Source organism: Bombus fervidus, chromosome 12 (genome assembly GCF_041682495.2).
Source record: "Bombus fervidus isolate BK054 chromosome 12, iyBomFerv1, whole genome shotgun sequence".
NCBI classification, from domain to species: Eukaryota; Metazoa; Arthropoda; class Insecta; order Hymenoptera; family Apidae; genus Bombus; species Bombus fervidus.
Genome location: NC_091528.1, coordinates 3614790 through 3635041, shown reverse-complemented (window position 1 = coordinate 3635041; position 20252 = coordinate 3614790). Strand labels below are relative to the sequence as shown.

Sequence of the window (20252 nt, the reverse complement as noted above, 5' to 3'; positions counted from 1 at the left end):
ACAAATTTACGTGCACAGCCGGATACGCGTACTCGTCCACGTGAATATACATACAGATGTACATGTAAACGAGACCCAACATGTGCGCGGCTTTACATATGCCAAGGGATCACGATATTGTACGGCTGAGATACGACGGTGGGGTGCTTAGATAGTTTGCCTTCCCTTTATCCACGTGATTCCTCCCCGCTTTGTGCCATTACCAACCCTCCTAGACCCGCTATCCTTTCTTCCAACCCTCTCGATTTCGGTACACCTATCCGCACGACGGCACATCCGCCGCTTAACTCTTCTTCTCACCTTCGACTTAGCAAGCCGCAACTCCGTATCCATCCTCCAACGTTCCCTTGACTCGGTTTTCGGGCTGGGAGTTAATACACGACGCGTAATTCAGTAGGAGGAGGCGGGGGAGGAGCGGGTAGAGGCTCGACGAAAACAGGAATGGTAAGTAGCTGTCGTCGAGTCGACGCGTATGTTAATACGAAAGCGTAAAGATCTTGCGGCTTTGTAACATGCTCGTCATTTCCAAACTTCAAGACACGGCAATTCTCGAGCCTAGCTACCACTGATATGCTAAATTGCTTTGTCGATATACATAGTTCACGGGGAACGATTAATTAAACGAACTAGGTTTAATTCTGGGCATTTAATTCTGAACAAACGAATTCTTGTATCAGTGATCGTATTTATACAAATTTTTATTTCCCAAGGAACAGTATTACTTATATTCTCTAATTTAATTAAAGTAGGAACGTAAACGATGTGGCACAATGGTCGCCGATTATTAGGGGGAAACCTCTTTGCTGAAAGGTTTCGGAAACGTTAACCGTCCACGTTCGTTACACGTAGGAAGCCCTTTGCAATTCGTGCGGGGTTAAGTGTGACGAGGAAAGGAAATCCCATATGTCGAGAAGTCCCAGCACGTTACCCTCGATCCACATATATTAACTCAAGAATTGAAGGGGACCGACCAGACAAGTTCTCGACAAGATTTTGATCTTCGTAATCCTTTCCACTTGACTTTCATGACTCTGGCCCGCGCAATTCATTTATGTCGCTTTCTATCCTGTTTACGATTTACAAAGACTCAAATGAGAAATATTATTTTATCTTTCCTTACTGTGTACTTTAATATTACCTTATCGGATTACGTGTAAACGATAACACAGAGAATATTGAAAAATTAAATCAATATTTTTTATTCGCGCCGACCTTATTTCCTCGAGGAAGAAACTCTGCTTTTACTCCGGGGCGTAGAAAACGTATAACAATATCGAGTCGTAAAAGAATACGAGACCCTTTATCGGAGAATTTTTTAACGTCATCGCGCGGTTATCTCGCGAATATCTGTCGTCAAATTTATATAAACCTAAACAACGATTTTATGATGATGAGGGTATATTTAATGTAGATACGGTGCACTAAAAAATGACGGAACCACGTTTCAATGAAGCATCTAAAACATTAGCCTCTTTATGGATTTAGTCGTGTCACGGTAAAGTATTTATACGGAAGAAAAAAAAAATGTAGAGAATGTATATCTCGACTGTACATTAAAGTTGACGTTGATGTACGGGCAAAAGGAATGAATGGTTATAAAAGGATTCGGTGGACGTGACATTAGCGCGAGGGTGCATTCTCCGAAACGAGACGCAGGGGAAACATGGAAATTTAACGCTGGCCGCGTTAATTAAACGCTTAGACTCGACGATGAATAACAAAGTTAATATTTTCACGTAGATTTAGATCTTACGGTAACCGGTGACTCTCTATGGAAATTCTATTCTGTGATATTTTTAAGAAAAACGTAATACGCCTCGATTATACCGTTTATCTCTCTATTGTCTGGCGAAAATTCGCGAACAAATTTTCATGTACACGCTTAATAGCTTCGATTATGATAAGTTTGCACACGGTGGAAGTTTCGACGAACCAAAGGCTACTTCATAGCTGGACAGAAAACTTTGGCTGGGCCAATTTTATTACAGATACCTTAATAATCTAATTTAAACTTAGAGTTGATTGACGTTCATACAACTTAATTAAAACTTTAATTAGTCAATCAAACTTAAGAATATCCCATTACTTTCCATTTTTTTCCTTCTTCTCTTAACACAAGAGCAATTTTTCGGTTAAACATTATCAGAGAAAATAGAAAAATTCCACGCGTATATACGCGCAGAGATTTCTTAACGGGATTCCCTTATTCGGTTAAACTACCAAAAGACTTTCTTAATTTCGAGCATAAAGCACAACTCTAAAATAAGTTGATTATGTCTTTTACTATCCACTCGATTGACTTGAATTCGCTCGGCTAAGCTACTTCCGGCTCTGTAACATTCTCTTTTTCCTCCACTCGCTGAAAAGCTTTTCTAAAATTTATTCCCACTCCGAAACTCCTAATCGTGTTCCCCCAACGCAACGCATGCATACGTAACACACCAAACACCGTGTGGCGTCGGAATATTTCTTCCAGAGGGACTTCCGGGAGCAACTATCGCAGAAAGGAATGGACAGGAAATGAGAAAGATAGAGAGAGGGGGGAAAGAGAAAAGGAAGAAAGAGGGAGAGAGACGAAGGAAAACTTTCCACAGTGCGGTTCGATGAAGCTGGCCCAGCCGAAAGTTTTCGTTCGAACATCAACGCAGTGACTTACTCAAAGCGTCGCGATCGCGGTCTCCTTTCCTATTCCTCCTTTTTTCCTTTCACTTTTGTCACAAGCTTTTTCGAAGCTTCCGGGTGCTTTCCAAGCAAAGTCACTCGAAAATCAGCGGCAACCGCCGGAACGTGTCTCTAGGAACTCTGGCGGTCGTTCCGGTTTCTCGCTCCCTTCTTTCTCCCGACGGCGGCCTCGCTCACCCTTACCCGCGGATTAAAGTATCGACGACACCAGCCGCGCCTGAATAATTCAGGATCAAAAGTTTTAACCGCAAGCGAGGCGAAAGCTCTTCATGGTTCGACGCGAGACCGCCACCGATCTGTCGTTCGGAGACAGCCTTTCAAAAACGATCGAAATTCGCTTTCTGTTGCAGGATTTGCGCTGATGAGGATCGTTGAAGTCTACAAGGAGATCCAGGAACAGGAAATGAATATCGTGAGTAACTCCGTTTCTCTTTACCGTACGAAGTTGATCGCATTCTTTTTTTCTGAAAACGGATGTAATTTTCACTGGAATCGAGAATACAGTAAAAATGTTGAATTCTTGATTTCTTATCGACTATCTAACGCTAAAATAATATTCGTTCTTTATGTATCTTTGATTAATTTGAGACGTTTAAAAGCTCGATATAACAATGCTATCAATTATTCAAGACAACGTACACAATCTGCAGGGAGTGCGATAAATCTTCGACCCTGTAAAGAATGTTTTCACACCCCTGTGCACATCTACCCCGATAAATTGCATAGAGTATGCCGAGCCACCGTCTAAAATCAAACCTTGAATACTTCATAAGAACGATCCACAGTAGGGTAGGCATTCGTAACGAGCTTAGTATCCCAGCTCCCAAGGAGGATACGAAGAAAAGGCAGCGAATAAATGATGTCTGGCAGTCGGCGCGGGCACGGCCTGTTCGCGTTCGAATTATTTAAATAAACGACCACGGCTGACGCAATTAAAAGTAGAGAAGATTTATGCGGGACGCGCGAGAAACCGAAATGCACGGGGACGAACTTCCAACCCCGTTGGAATATTAATTGGAAAGTTAAAAGAGAGTTTTGGTCATTTAGCCCATCTCTGGCTCTCGCCCCTTCCCCCTAATCACCAACTTTGTTCTCCCTTTATCTCCATCCCGTTTCGTTGCTATATTTCTTCCTCGTTTCGACGAAGACCACGCTCATCCACCACCCCTTTCTATTTTTCGTCTCTTTTTCTATCCGCCCATTCAGAAACACATGGAAATCTCTTTGATCCTTGCGCGACCCTAGGCTGCCTCCGGGGTGAGATTACACACCTGCAGACGTCTCTTTTGAGGGTGAAAATTCGTTCCGGCCGTAACGACATGTTATTACGATTTCGCCCCGCGGACAGTGATACGGGCCGCTGTGTTTTCAAAATGGCATCCCACGAGAAAACATCTACCAAGGAGTTCTCGGGATTAGATCGTAGTGATATTTAAAAGGATAGAACGTGTGACCATGATCGACCGAAAGATCTCAGGCTATTTATTTGCGTAGATTGTCAAGACGACAAATAGTTTTTGGACGCTTCCTGGTTTCATGTAAAACGTGACAATTCATTTAAACTCTCTTCCAGATAGAGTTTTGTATCAAATAGACAAAAACATCTTAGGGTAATTTGCCTAACATTTTGAAGTACGAAAAGTCTAATCATTCTTACGATTTACCTCACTTTCTGTAAGCGTCTCAATGCTTACAAACAAGGATGTACGTTGATTAGACGTGCTTGCTCCTCTCGATAAATACTATGCATGAAACTCAGTAGTAAGTCTTCAACACATTTCTCTTATCCTGTATTTTTATATTTCGCATTCCCCTCCAGAAGCACCATTGTCGAGGTATCAGAAAGTCCCATTTTCATTTCAATGACAATACGCCATAAAGATTGTCGCCTTCTAAACTGCTCGCTTCGTCGCGGTGTTTAAAATCCGTGCAACCCCTTTCCTCGTTTCTGGCGAAATATATTCCCGTCGCACGATACTGTTCTCCTTTATGGAGAATATTCCCAACAATGATCCCTGGCCATTATAAACGATCCTCCGTAGCAGCCGGTGCTGGAATCGTTTTCCAGCGAACGTTAAAGTCTCCGAAGATTGAGCCCCTTTGATCCCTCGCAGCTCCCAGTTTGCAGCAGCGCGTCTTTCGAAGCGAACGAAGAACAATGTTTCCGGCAATAACGAGAAGCCGTTATTGCGCGAGAGATTTCCGCGGAATTGCGACCGCCGTCATCTCACCCAACTCGGTCCATCCGCAGACGTGAAAACCACACAACTCCGTGCAGAGACAGTCACCACGTTCCAGAATTCATCGCAACTAATTGTTTCTTACGTGACCGTAGTCGATAACTTGCGGCTACCGCCGGCCAGAAAGTAATTGTTTCCTTTACTAGTTTCCAGACGCGGTTCTTTCGCGTTTTATAGCTCCCGAGAGCCAGCGTTATCGAGACCGACCGATATTGAATGATTTAGTGCTTGTTTCTTCTCGCGAGAAAAAGAGATTCGTGGAATAATCGCCAACTCTCAGCGGATAAGGATTGCGGAGATATTGCGCGTTTTCAAAGAAACTTCCCGACTCTGTCTCTTTCGATATGGGGATGAGTATGTACTCGAGCTTGTACGCTTCGAACTATAAATCCGACCAGCAACTTAAAATAGACTTCGCGTCTCGGGTTCTACGTCGAGTTCGATTTAGTACTTTCGGTGGAGCCGTCACGTTTTGTAGATGTGGTCTTGTTAGCGTTGGTCGTTCAACTAATTTTGGTTGGATGTGCGAAAGTAAAAATTGCACAAAGATCTCGCGAGACTGTGATTATGTTACATTGCTTTATTATTAGAGAACCTAACAAGGGCATTAAAATTGTTACAGTACACTTTCCTTTTTTTACACGATCCTTTCTTTGGGGAGAGGGAAGGGATTTTCAAAATTACCTTCGATTTTATTATTTTTCTGACGCAACATCCGACGAATTTATCTACTGCGGCAATACACGCGCAATGAATCAAAGTGTTAAATCTCTTTGCAATTTCAAAAAACACAGATTGCTAATCTTTTTTTTTCGTAGACAAGGTTCAATTTTTCTATGTTCGTGCACATTTCACGCGTACTTTCCCACGCTTAATATTTTCATCCCGCGTTCCGTACATATGTCTCGTCTGCCTGTATTTCGTTTTCCGTGAATTCTCAGCGGGCCCTCGACCCCGGGACCGTTTCTACCACGCCACTGCACTACAATATTATAGGAAACGCATATCCGAAGCCATTCACGCACGAAAGGTCGTTGTCTCAGACCAACGCGCACACAGCATTTCTCCATCCTCGTTTTCGTGCTTTCTTCGCAGCGGTATTTCTCCCTCGACTTCCATTCCCGCAGATTACGTCAGACCTCAGCCTCGTCTGGCAACATTCGCGAGGATGTCCTTTCGCGCTGCTTCCACCCCGGTGTCTCGCACCTCTTTCGAGCTCCGTTGCCAAGCCTAATCGCGCGGAAGTATACAGTGGAAGAACAATTTGGTCCGGCCGTTGAATCAGTTTTATGGGTTTAAAGACGAACGTCGAGAAACCGTTTAAAGTAACGAGATTAGAGTTGCGGTCGACGCGGAGTTATCTCAGTACCGATGCGACCCATAAAATTCGCGACCTTCCGTTTCGCGGAATCAAATAAAATACAAGATACATGTGTTTTATGGATTGGAACTAGTCTCATCGAGTTATCTTCGAATTTATTTATCTCGAAATAGCCCGCCGTTGCAGCGTTCCTCAGATCGAATAACCGAAACGATTTTTAATAGAAATTTCTTTCCATCTTTTTTTTCTCCCCCAGTGAGGCTACGCGGATATTATTGAATTTTTTAATCCAAAATTTTATCGAACCGTGAATATATCTTTTTTATTGCATTTTTCTCGGTCAAATAGCTTCGAATCAGCAAATTGTTGCAGTATAATCTGTCGAGGGAAAAAACATTCGAAAAATCCAATCGGAGCAAAAAACATTTTAAATATACTGTTATTTCAATATTCACGAACAAAACGATTCGTAATACGTATCACGCCCTTTCTTCCACCGATTCGGATAGTATTATGCTAATTTAACTGCTCCAAAATCTCGCGAGAAAAGTTTCGAATATGAAAGTTTGATTCCGTGTAACAACTCCGATGTGAAATATATCGATTGCATAGAATTTTGTTCGGTTGGCTGTAAACCTTCGACGTTTATGGTTTCTCTTATCATCAATATCATTCCTCGGTGCACTCGGGCATCCTCTTAACAAGATAAACGACGCCGATTCCTTCCTCTTGGTCGAAGAGACTAATTCAATTTGGAAGGGTAATACCTGGGAAGCGTCAGAGGCATTATCGCATTTTTCTCCGAGACTGAAAATCGACTACGACGTTCGACGACCGAATGAACGAAGACTAAAATGAGGACAGGGATGGCAGAAAATGGAAGGAGGTCAAATTGCCTTTCAATCTTCAAGGCCGTGAATGGATAGATATTCTAGCTATTACCAGGATAGATTCTTCTATATATTTTACGACGAAATATCCTTTTGTGTACTCTCTCGATAACTTTTCGCTCGAGTGTCTTTGGCAAAATTTAAAGATCATTGCCTCGACCCCGCGACTTCACCTTTTTCTCTTATTATTCGACGAACGCTCGGTATAGTTCACAATATATATTTGTTCACGATTGGTTAACCAATCGTTGGTAAATCGGAAGACAATAATTTCTTTGGTTACATACGCGCGACGGAATTTCATTATTGCAAACGTATCACAAAATCTTTCATATATCATAGAAGGAAAATTATATAGAGGATATTTAATATTCGTTTTGGTACCCGAGTCAAAGTGAATTAATTTGCGACGTAATTATAGTATATGCTCTGTACTGATATCAGGCTTTAATTAAATCTACAGTAAAACTTTTTCATTGATGACATATCTCGAATACCTGAAGGCGCAAAAGCATAAAAGTGACGAAGAAATGAAGAAGAACAAATAAAGTTTCGGATTTAAAAGCTTCATTTGCATTTTTATTATTTTCACCGATTAATACCTTGAACGTTCTTGGTTTATGGAAAAATAATTGGCAGAAATTCGATGCTGTCATCGAATAGGCCGTATTATCAGAACGAATGAGAAGTTTATTGTTCCAAAGAACCTGATTAAAAATGTAACAGAGTAATATAAAAATTCGATTGCATACCAGATCCAGAACGAATCAAAAATTTTCCTACGTATAAATTTCAGCTTTATCGCTATCTCTAACACAAAAAAAAATGAATTAACGACAAACAAAAGACTCTTGGATTTCACGAATTTCTATTATGATCCCTATTCAGAATTGATTCCGATTCTCTGGCTAAAAAGGGGGAAAAAATGGATGAAAATTCTCTGTCCTTTTCTCCTCGTCTGGTGTGCCTTCATTGTTACAAAAGAGTACACGTCATCGATTGATCGCGTGTTGCTGGCTCGAATGGCTCCGTTTGTTTCTCCGGGGAGTAAAAGAGAAACTTTTGAGATATGGTTCTCGTGACGTGTAATTCGTAGCTGCGATCGCTGGTGAAGCATCGTGGGGAAAAAAAGAAAAAAGAAGAAAAAATGCGGAAACCCGACTCGATATGTAGTTACTGTCAGGACGGACAAGCGACTTCCCTAGGGAAAAGTCGCCTCGTGATGAAAACTCTCACCCGTCTACGCTAAAGGTTTTTTTCAGCTTCGCTTGTCGATATAGTTTTCTCATGAAACGAGCAGAAATGATAGTGGATTAGTCCAAGGATTCTGTTACGGCTAAATGCAACGTAAATGGCATAATTTTTCCATTGTCTTCTTATGAACGTGGAAAGCTGAAGATATAAATGAGAGAAACAAACGAAAGATCCAAGACCGCATCGAAAGATTAATGACCTAGCCTAAAAATTTCCATCCATCAAACGCGAAAACTTTTCAGGCTGCTGTTTCCGATTCTAGAAGCCGGGATAGCGAGAAAGAAAACATCATCCAGCCTTACGTTCTTAAGTGGATTGGCAAAGGGGTGAGAGAAAGAGTTTCGTGGAATGGCGAAAGAGGGAGCAAGCGAAGATGAATCCTTCGAGTGGTCTGGCTCAAATTCGAGCAGTCTGCATTACCTTTTGAACCTTTTGAAGCTATTGCGTGCCGGTGAAACGATCGTCTGCAAAAGAGGGGGAAGGGCCGATGGACCTTTTCGCGCAGATTAGCAGTGAATCCAATGGGCTATGGTGAAAGGTCACAACTCAGAGGGTCTTCTATGGTGTTCAACGATGGTTATTCAATGCGACCCCTTGCAAATTTTTCAATCGAACCATTATCGAAGTTGAAAATACTCCTCAATGCCTGTTTACTGAATATTAAAAATATATCTTCGCGACTGGACTGATGAAAGAGTCGCTACGTCATGTCAGGGGAGCAAACTTTCTGAAAGTACACGAAATACACACAGGGTAACAATAACTTCCAGGTTCTAACATTCGTAGAATTTCCTGTCACGGAATAAACGTGCGATGACATCGAGAACTACGAAAAGTTTTAATACAACTTTCGCCTAATTATAATTTCATAGCTTTCATAACGCCCCGGATTATATAATTTTATCACATTCTTATACAATATACATACTGACAACAAAGTTGATAATAAAAGATGTACAGTTTCGGTTCGATAAATAACGTAATTGAAACACGAAATGAAAAGCGCATCGCGCGCGACCGGTCCATTCAACAGCAACAAGTTACGAATTTAATGATCACGATTCTAAAAGGTCTCAAAGACTCTTCAAGGCTGTTTCGTACACTGGAAAGTTTCGCGAGTCTGTGAACATTGAAAAGTAAAAGTTCTCGAGCTGAGACTTCATTATAAACATCGCACCTTTGTCGAGAGTCTGCTACTACGATCGTTGTTACAGGATTTTCCTTGAACACGAATAGTTGAGTAACTTGAACGAATTTTCATGGGATCTCGTTAATCGTTTTTCCAACGAAAGGATCTTCTCGAAGCGATGAATCAGCAACAAAGCCCGCGCCGATATATTAACGGGTCTCGAGTTTTTGCCAAGTAAAAGGTACGATACGGCAAGCTTTTTGTTCGCTCTGGTTGCCGAAGAATGTCCCTAGCTGGAAAGAAGCCAATCGACAAGTCTTGTTTTCCCTTTTTGTCGCGAATGGTAAGAGCGTTCTAAGATATGGCAATCGAGTCGAAAGTGTTGACGGAGACGTCGTTCTTGAGAACTTTCCTCCACATACATGGAAACTGCATAAAATAAATTGAATATCGCGCACGAGTATCGTGTGGTGGATATATTTCCGTAAAGATTCTATCGTAGAGACGTAACCAACTCTTAATTTCAACTACTTTTTCACCTCTTACCTGTTTTAACCTCCCCATTGAGTCTTCAGAAATAGAGCTACCTTTCATTTGGATTTTCTACGGTAAAATCATCGAAGTAAAATCCAACTTCCTAATAACTTGAGCTATTAATTTTAGTTTCCATAGACGTTTCAGCATGAAAATTGTAACAAAAAGCATGATGAATCTTCCACTCTGTTGAATATCTCGTTGAATAGTTATACATTTGTGAATACGGAGGCGTATGAAATTTCTCATTACACGGTTAGCCGTTTCGTTCGTATAATACAAGCTGCATTATGTTAGATTTGCTACAGGAATTAAAGCGGAAGATTTATCCTATAATTCTTGTTAATTCTACTTCCCTTGTTCTTCTAGTTTTCTATTACAATTCTAGCCATAATTTTAGTTCTCTAATTCGCAGATTCTCCTAGCCATGATAGAAATAAATTGCATAGTAAAATTTTAAATAGCTCGTGACAAAAGGGTGCGTTACCTTTGAATAAAATTTGAATTTTGTTCGATAAGGCACCGAATTATTCTCCGTATCTAACACACCTAAAACCCAGATGTTCCGTTTACTTTAAGACAAACTAAAAACCGATCACATTCTGTAATCCGCTTTCCCGATTGCGAGTCGAGAATTGAACGGGACTTGCAAGTGATTGCTATAACGTATCATCTTGTCTGCTCTAACGAAAAAGAAGCGGTGGTGAAAACGCGGGGTAAAATTCCCCTGGAGCCCTCTAATGAATATTGAAACGCGCACGTAAAACTCACACTCCCGCAACGTTAGACGTTCCATTGACGCATAGCACCCGGAAGTGCCCAGGATTCGGCTCGATGAAAGCGAACCATCCGGTTCAACCAGCTAGACGTCGAGTGGGAGGTTGGGAAGAGACCGCGCTGCAGAGGGCGCTGACGCGAGTTCCCAGCCGTTCAAATTTGCACACAGAGGGTGAGGATCAGAGAATGAGAAAGAGATAGGGATGTTTGCGCCAGCTTCTCCGTCGACTCGGAAGGTCCGTGACTTCGCCGGCTTTTTATACTGGATTTCCACATCCGTCTTGAAAAGCCCGCTTCCCCGGTTCCATCCTCTGGTCCGCGTTTCGCGAGAAAGAAGAAGAAAGAAGGATGAGAGAGAAATCGAGGCTTGGGCCTTCTTTACTCAAAAAATCTTCGTATGAAACAGTGGAAAACGTAAAGAGTCGAGCGTTTGATGCAAAAGCTGTTTTTCTTTGTTAAAGAGTGGCATTCTAAAAATCTAGTTGCTGTAAATTTATTAGTTGAAACGCGATTTCATTTCATGGGTGCTTTTGTTTTACGCAACCGAATTTGTTATTTATTATTTTGGAGAAAATTTATATCGTTTCTAATATATTTGTTTGTAACAAAACATCTTGTTTTTTGAAAGTACGCTTCGTCTGGACGATATTGTAAATTTTATTCGCCGTACATGGCTACAGGTATCGTGTATTTTTATACATAAATATATTTCACGTATTTTTCAAAACCGTAAAAGCTAGTTGCAGGAATCTTTTTCGCAGCATGTTCCATCGAAAATAATTGAAAATTCACGCAACGGTCTTCCGATTTTTACCTTTGTTGCGTACGAGGTACGTGCTGACACACGATCGCAAAGAACAAAAGAGAAATACTACGCAACAGTGGAAAGGGAGGCGAAACAATGAAATAAGCAACCCAACACGCAATCCGGAAACGTATCGTAAAGTCAACTGTAAAAGTTTCGTACGCGGCATTAAAAATGCACTGTGCTGTTTCGTAGCTGAGTCTCGTTTCCAAACGGCTTAATTAAATCCGAGACTTTGTAAATCAAAACATGTTCGCGGGAACAATATTTCGCTTGGAGCATATTGTCCGAAAAATTCGTATCTCAGTGTAAAAATTTCCCGAGAAATTTGCTTGTGATCGGATAGTTAAAAATACACGGGGGTGAAGCGAGGAAAAAAGAAAAGCTCGGACAAATAAATAACTCTACGTACTTCTACGTAGCGACGAGAAAGCCGAACGTAAAACTGTCAAACGCTTAAATAAAATCAACCGTGCGTGTGTTACGTCGCTTCAAGAAGAGTTGCATCGGATTCGAGAGTCACGAAACACGTGAAAAAAGTTCGTGTGATTTGTTTGACAAGCAATGCAAAAATAACGTTGCTTTACAATATTTTATACGCCGCGTCGGCGATACTCCCTTGATCTTTCTACTAGTTTTTTTCCCCTATTCTTTTCCTGTTAAACCTTTCGCTCGAATCTGAATTTTACAAATTTATTTGGGCGTCGACCCTGCATGAAAGGGAGCAAATATATTTCTTTTAGAAAAATAAATTCCAATTCGGTATAAATGTTTTTTCAAATCGATACTCTTACTTATTATGTGGCTAGAATTATATTTTCTATTTTTAAAGATTTCGTCGTAATCCTCAAATAATATTATCGATGCACAGATGAGTGCAAGAGTTGGAACTCGATTTACCCCTAGGTTGCTCTTAATTTTGGAAGAATGTTTTTAATTTTATCGAACGTAAATTTGAAGAAATGTTCTCGACCTTTTCCAAGTAGAATATACGAGCGTACAAAATTTTTAAAAGAATTCGCGTTGCTCAGAGCCAATATCCTTGGTGGGAAATGATCGTAAAGTACGTCGGGGTTGCATCGAGATCTTTTCAACACATCAACAACGCCACTTCAACCCGCATTTCTCGTCCCTTTCGACGATCGCTTTTCACAGACAGCGATCGACCACCGATAGGAGGTTGCTTATTCGTGGAAATGTATTTCTGATCGAAACGCTGTCTCTAATCAATGTCCATTAAGCCGCGGAAAAAATGAAAAAAAAAAATTCCAACCAACCCGTGTCCACGTTGCTCGTTCACGACTATTGCCACCTCCGCAGTTTTCGTTTCGGCATGGGTTCCAACGGATGGATTTTCTGATTTTTATTTCGTCGTGCCCGACAGATTGCCTTGTCCACCGCACAGGAACGTATATGTGCAATTTTGTTTTCTGCTCCGGGCAACTTACATTCTTCTATATTTGCTGAAGTTTGGTACACTAGTTACAGACGAGTAAATTCTTTACCGACACTATTAAATATTGATTGAAATTTAGATAATACGACCCTTGTTACTAATGAGCAACAAAAACTAAACAACTCTTATTACTTCATTATCATCACATTAACTTGTAAATTAAATTACTGATATTTCAATATGTATATAGTATTGTTAGTATTATAATATTATATATATTATTAGTATGATATCATAATATGATTATTAGTATCATAGTATATATTGGGTATTTTTAAGTACGTATAATTTCAGTTTAAAAACTTGTTTCATTTCCATTGCACGCTCTCCGCAAACGTGTTCATAACGTCTAAATATTCCATAAAATTTTACTTAAAACTGTATAAAACGTAGGATGGTAAATCACGTGTAAGGGTCTCTAAAACGTTCCTAAACCATAAAGATAGAACCGCAAAAGTGACAATGCATCAAGGGTATCTACAATTTTACGAGATCGTGTTCAACTGCTAATAGCGTTCGTCGTAACGTCAAAACCGGCTGAAAAACGGGTCAAACAGCCGCTCGTAAACTTGTCGGCAACATCGCGAACGAAAGAAACGGGTGGCTCCTTTGCACTTGCACGGAAACGTTAAAAGTCCCTCATTACCTAAGCTCGTTTCGAATTCACTTCTGCTGGCTTCCGTGTTTTAAAATTTTCCACTTTCTTAAATTCTACTAGCTCGACCGTTTGCTTGCTTTCAGCTGAAAGCGTTCTACGTCGACCTACTGGTTCCCCTCGAGACGAACCTGGAGAAAGACACCAAGGTCGTCCAGGTGAGTGTTCTCCACCGGCGTCAGAATATCAAGCGACCGCCGGATTTCTGAATAATGCAATAATACTTTTTACTCAGAGCGAACAGAAGAAGTTTCTGCAGCAGCACAAGACCAGGTCCGAAACTTACAGCAAAGCGGCGGCAACGATGAAGAAGCAGAGGAAGAAGTCAAGGGGCGCGAGCAAGAGTGGACTGGCCATGGACAAAGAGCTCAAGAATATGCAGATTCTCGAGGAAGAGAAGTCTAAGCTAGACGCCTTTTGTGAACAGAGTTTGAAGAATGTAAGTATGCAATGGACGAGCTCTTAAAACAAAAAACCGGGATACAGAGCATCTAGACACTTTTTTAGAATTCCCGTTCGCTGATATTGACAGACGATAATTAATTGAAGGGAATGAATTTATGTCAGTTTTGACGTTGATGTAAATAGATCAATTGGTTCAGACACGAAGAAAAAAGGATGATGGACGGACATGAGAAAATATCGAGTGCTCTCCTCTTTTTCAGGCTATGACTCAGGAACGAAGAAGGTACGGCTTTGTTCTCGAGCGACAATGCTCCTTGGCAAAACATTATGCGAGTTTTCACGAGGTCGCGTTAGCTGCTCTTCATCCCTCGGTTGATAAGTGGCGCGAGGTAGCTGCTACTAGGGAATATTTACCACAATCCGTGGAAGACATGTTCGCTTCCAGGCTTAGAGTGAGTGATACTTGGAACATTCCTCTGTTATCATATTCTTTTCTCGAAATTTATTGTGTAAAATATATCTTTGGAAGATACGAGAGATTCGTAACGAACGTACAACGACCGCTATATTTGTTTTAACACGTTTCTAATTTTTAATAATTATCAGCAAGTTTCCCTCTTCGTCGATTAATAATAGTAACGTCTTTTTTAACTGCAGCAAGTTTCATTTTGGCCCGAGGACGAGGAAAACGGCGGCTCGGAGTTAACCATGAGCTCGCAATTGAGAAAGACCAGAAGCATGGATAGCTCTTGCTTGGAACTTCGACCTGGACCGCCGTCCGGAAATGTGCCAAGTGCCACTTATCAAGGTCCAACTTCTCATCTTTCATCTGTACTGTCTAGAGCAAGGTCAGAGGCCAATCTGCACGCTTCGACATTATCTCTGGATCCAGGTTAGTCTCTCGTTTTTTACAGAATTTTTCATCCGAGATTTTCAAGAGAAAACAAGGTGAAAAGTTTCAACAGCGAAATTTAAATACTCATGAATATAAAAAATGCTGACATAGATGTAGACGCTAAAGAAAAATCGAAATTTTTTTTCGGATCACGTATTCGGAGTGATGCTAACGCGTAGATGTTACGTAGTGATGGAGAATGCGAAAACACGGCACCACAGTCCGTTTTATTTTAGCCAAAGCCAATGGTCGAGTGCGTTTCGAACGAGTCGGGGTTGAACACATAACAAACGAGTGCAACACGATCAGGTGGAGAAGTGCTCGCAAAACAGTTGGAGAGAGTCGAGACAGTTCGCTGTATCGAATATCGAATTCCATTTGTCCACCGTTCCGTACGCTGGCGAATTTTCCGACTTTCCCCATTATCCTTCTGGAGGAAAAAATCCTGTTACTCAATATCTACATATGTATCGTCGAGCGAGAGAAAATCTTGAGACTCGAGAGGCAAAATATCTTCGAATAAAATCCATCGAATATTTTCTACGTTAATTTAACGATTTAATCGATTCGTTAATTTCTCGAACACATCTGAAGATATAGTTCGATCCTCTTAAACTGAACAAGTTCTTAAATAAAGTAAAACTTTTCGTTTTCTGTGTCGCAAAAGTTTTCCAAAGCAAGGCTCTTGCGCGCAAGCCAACCGCATAAATTCGTTGGCAATGATGCGAGAGCAAAATTGATTGTGTTATAGAAAGAGAGGGAGAGAGAGATAGAGGAAAAAAAGGACAGGAATATCATAAGAATGTTCAAATAAGCATTTCATTTCGAACGTAATGGTTTTTGGCCAACCGCCATTCTTCTATCCAGAGGAGAACACGGTAAAATAAAATCACGGCGAATTTGTGAAACGCGTCTCTCAATATGAAATTTTATCGATTTCGTGTATTCTGTTCCAAGTGAACCAGTAGCGAATTCGTATTTGCGGGTAGTCTTGATAATTTTTCCTGATGGTAATGAACTGCGTGCTCGCAAACAGAAGCGAAGAGGTTCGAAACACTAATTGACCAAAATCCTTCCACTCGAAAGCGTGCAGAGTTCTAATCCCTTCACGGTATGTGCAAGTTACGACAGAAATGAACCGAGTTAATCGTACCCCTCCTCAAAATTTCGCAGAGGTTCCAGAAACTCCACCAAGGCCGAGGTCCATGGCGCCTCCGGCATCACGCAACAGCGGCAGTGGAGGTGGGGGTGGTAGTGGCACAGGGGTGAGCTCCGGTGGCTGGGGAGATGCACCCCTCGCGAGGGCTCTCTTCGCCTATTTGAGCTCCGGGGAAAATCAGCTGAGTTTCCTGGAGGGCGATCTCATTGCGTTGATGGGTGAGTGCCGGATGTCTGAACGCTTACATTGCCGCTTTCCAGATACGCGTCTGTTTCCTCATGAAATTATATCCCCCATCTGACCACAACGCAATTTCCCGTCAGATTAGTCGGATGCGTTTGAAATTCGTTTACACAATAAATCCTAATAACAATGCTCTTGCCATTATCAAACGCCGTTTGAATACGAACCACGAGATTCAGAAAATAGAGAAACACGCGAAATACTCTAATCTCATCTTAATAAATAATCTTTCTTGTCTATTTCTAAGAAATTTCCAAGCAAATAAGAAACAGCCTTGATAAAAATTGCTCGGTAACAAGAATTTTCGTTTTATACGAAAATGATACTATTTCTTTGCGTAACCTTCTCGACTGTATAAGAGATAGCAAAGATAGATCAGTGCTTTGAAATCCTGACCCCTTATCGGCCACGATATTCCCTCCTTTTTCTAGCAAATAAGCAGCATAAATGGTTATTTCTATTTCACGAAACTACCTTATTAGGAGATCGTCAGAAAGGCTGGCAATTTGGGGAGAATCTCCGCACACAGAGCTCCGGATGGTTCCCACTGGCATACACAGAAATTATTATCGACGATAGTCTAGGGTAAGTTAACAGAGGCAGGAAAGTCTGTGCTTTTGGTAGCCCGAACGATATCTGAACAGATCTTGTTACGATGTTCGTTGCTAACAATTGCACGGGTCGAATGCAATTACGCTAATCTAGAACGATAACGGGCAACGGCTGATATCGATGCAGCTATTCCCATTAAACGTACTCGTCTTGGTGTTATTGTTGCATCTACTCTCCTAAATCCCATTATTCCGATGCTCGATTTACGATATAGCGGTGGAAATTTTGTCAAAGGCTTTTATGTGTGATTTATCGCCCCTATCGTTTGCCAGAAATCTCCACAATATAAATATGTTAATTTCCTCCTTAATCTTTTAAACGATTCTCTTAAACAGCCAATCATATAATAAGATGAATTTTTCCTCGGTCTTTCTTCTCTTCTTTTACATTCCGTTCGTTGAAGCTTTGAATTTTTCATTTCAGTGGAAAGTTCATAAAGAAACATCTAGGAAGATATTTACAGTAAAATACACACAGTAGATTCTTCATACATTTTAATAGAAATCGTTAATAACTTCCAAAACAAGTTCCATCAAAATAACAGGCACAATTTATAAAAGTAAAATAAACACAATTCAACGACAATTACCGAGCAATGTGTTACGATTTTGTTGAAACTAGAACCGTGAAAATTTAATGAATAACATTTTATGCATTGACGTTTCATATTTACAATCATGTATACACACACGATTGTAAAATATGGGGCAATGGAAAACTAAATACAATTTTTGACTGACAGAGAACATTGCACAGCAAACAAAAATTAGAAAATTGTTACGAGTCGTGCAATCGGAGATAATTGGAATGATGTAACAATATTAAACAGTAAAAAATAATGATCGCACAACGACAAAACGTATGATTTGTCCTGCACGATAAATACGTAGTTCGTTGAGAAATACATCTTATTATGATTAATATTTCATAGTATATAGAATATGCTCTCCAACAATCCATGCTTTTTCTCCTGATATTTTCAATTATTCCGATTTAGCCGGAATCGTTAACATTATCACTAAAATCAAACGTACGATAATATGTGAAGATCGCCAAGTCACGGAACAAACAATGGTCGCGTATTGGAGCCGCAAGCAGTTCCACCCTGTAAGCCACCACCCTCTCGACCGCCAGTGACACCGAGCATCGATGAAGTGTCGAGTGGATTCCATGGAGTAGGAAACAACAACGTCAACAACAGTAACAACAATAACAGCAGTACCGGCACTCCTACAAATGTACCGAATAGCAACAGTTCTCACAATTTAGCGACACCTACTGCACGTCAAACAAAACCGGTGAGGATTTCATTCCACTATATATTATTACATTATTATTATATTATTATTATATTATTATCATATTATACGTTTCATTGCTAATTCGATTTATAATACGATATTTAATATCAGAATCTTTGGATTTTCGAAAGAGAGCTGTATACATATTTTTTAACGCTCATCCGTCTTTTGAAGAAATGTAAGTCACTTATAAAGAAAAGTGAATGATAATGCACAATTTCGATTGTACAAAAATTTGATTCTTTCGTTGTAAATAAAGAAGTTTACAAACGCCAGTCATTTATCTTTTCATTATATTGACTTCTTACTTTCTTGTATCAATTTAACATGAAAGAAACAATTAAATTAGGGAAATGAGGGACGGATGAGGTGAAGTTGAAAGGAATTTTCAAATTCATTCCCGCTTTGTTCCATAAAATTTGCAAACTCCAGGAACTTGTAAAACAGTAACGAATTTAAAGATTCTCAAACAGAAAGATCGTGAAGTTCGCGAGCAAAGTATACCAACCGAGATGGAATAATCCGAAATGCATTCTGAGATGTGGGTACTTTTCGAGGGAACGAATGTTTCCTTGTTTAACCGAAAAGACGAAATGTAAATCTCATAAACTTTCATGCCGGATCTTCTTTAGATCCGTCCATCGGGCACTTTGCCCACTGTTTTGGCTGGTGGCCGTAGGATACAGCCACCTGCTCCGCCCGTGCCACCTCCTCAAGTCGTCACATCTCTTCACAGCAGTAACGACAGCGGTTTCTCAAACGAGCCACCGGCTCAGCCTGATATCGACTACAGCGACGACGAGGCCATGAGGTAAGCGATCACCACGAAATCTCATCGAAGATACTTTGGAAACTCTAATCGAATCTCGTCGAAAGTAGTTGATGATTGTTTGGCAAACCTGTAGAAACGCTTCTGCCTGTGATTCGTCAACTTCGGAGCTTTGTATTTTACTCCTGCTCTCATTTTAATATCAATTTTATTATCTTGGTCTTCCCGGTATCTTTTCTCTAACGAAATGTACAAAGATAGAATTACATCGTAGAACCGTAGCTTTTGTTTACGAAATCTAACGTCTCCCCTTCCATTAAATATTTCTTGTTCATCTCTCGACATTTCCATAAAAATTCGATAATACATGTATATTATATTACGTGCATGCGTATATAGTTCATAGAATTTCCCAGATTTACATATTCCTCATCTAAAGACACGCCTAGTCCTTTACTCCTGAATTACTTTCACGATCTTTAGAAATAAATTCTCATTTTTTCGTCATTGGTTATTCCTAGTATTTTTATTATATCCTGCGTATATACGGAAGCGCACAATTGCGAAAGGAATGAACGATTTAAAAGCAGATCTGTACTTCGAGTTCAAAGGATTCGCGTAACATTGGAAAAAAGATGACTAAAATTTGAAAAATCGACAAAAAGTAGATTTCTTATCAGCAATTGTATCGTTCATCATTTTACGCCTCTTTTCCAGAAAAGAAAAAGAAAGAAAGTAATAAAAAGACGTGATCACACCCAATATCCATTCGATACCAAACCTGTAGGCTTGTTTTCAGAGTCACGATGTTGTTTTCTCTCCTGATTTGTAGATTCCGCATGCGTTATCGTGGTCGATGGAAATAAAATACGGCGTGGTGGTGGCTCATTCACCTCTCCGGGCTCCTGCGATGCCAGCAGCCATATTCCCCATCCTCGCATATCGCAATATCCGCGACCACACAGCTCAACAACCGCATAACTAATCCTACCCACGTACTTGGCTCTTGGTTCTTTCTCCATATGCTGCACTATTCCGCTCTCTTTTCTTTCTTCTTCGTCTTTCTTCTCTATTCTCTCTATCATCTCTTCTTCTTTCTTTCTATATTTCTCTCTCTTTCTCTCT

General features: G+C 40.5%; 1 protein-coding gene and 1 long non-coding RNA gene across 2 annotated transcripts in view; one reads left to right on the top strand and one right to left on the bottom strand.

Moving 5' to 3' along the window:
• LOC139993188 (uncharacterized) overlaps positions 1-20252 on the bottom strand; it is a 232816-nt gene that overhangs the window by 199570 nt on the left and 12994 nt on the right. The gene's annotated exons all lie outside the window — the stretch shown is intronic.
• Positions 1-20252, top strand: part of Irsp53 (Insulin receptor substrate 53 kDa) — a 162854-nt gene that overhangs the window by 135512 nt on the left and 7090 nt on the right. The window contains exons 5-13 of the mRNA XM_072014678.1: positions 3033-3094; positions 13830-13901; positions 13979-14182; positions 14409-14600; positions 14806-15040; positions 16217-16420; positions 16928-17030; positions 18106-18355; positions 18991-19169. Of these exons, the coding sequence (XP_071870779.1) occupies positions 3033-3094; positions 13830-13901; positions 13979-14182; positions 14409-14600; positions 14806-15040; positions 16217-16420; positions 16928-17030; positions 18106-18355; positions 18991-19169 (1501 nt within the window). The remainder of the gene's footprint in view (positions 1-3032; positions 3095-13829; positions 13902-13978; positions 14183-14408; positions 14601-14805; positions 15041-16216; positions 16421-16927; positions 17031-18105; positions 18356-18990; positions 19170-20252) is intronic.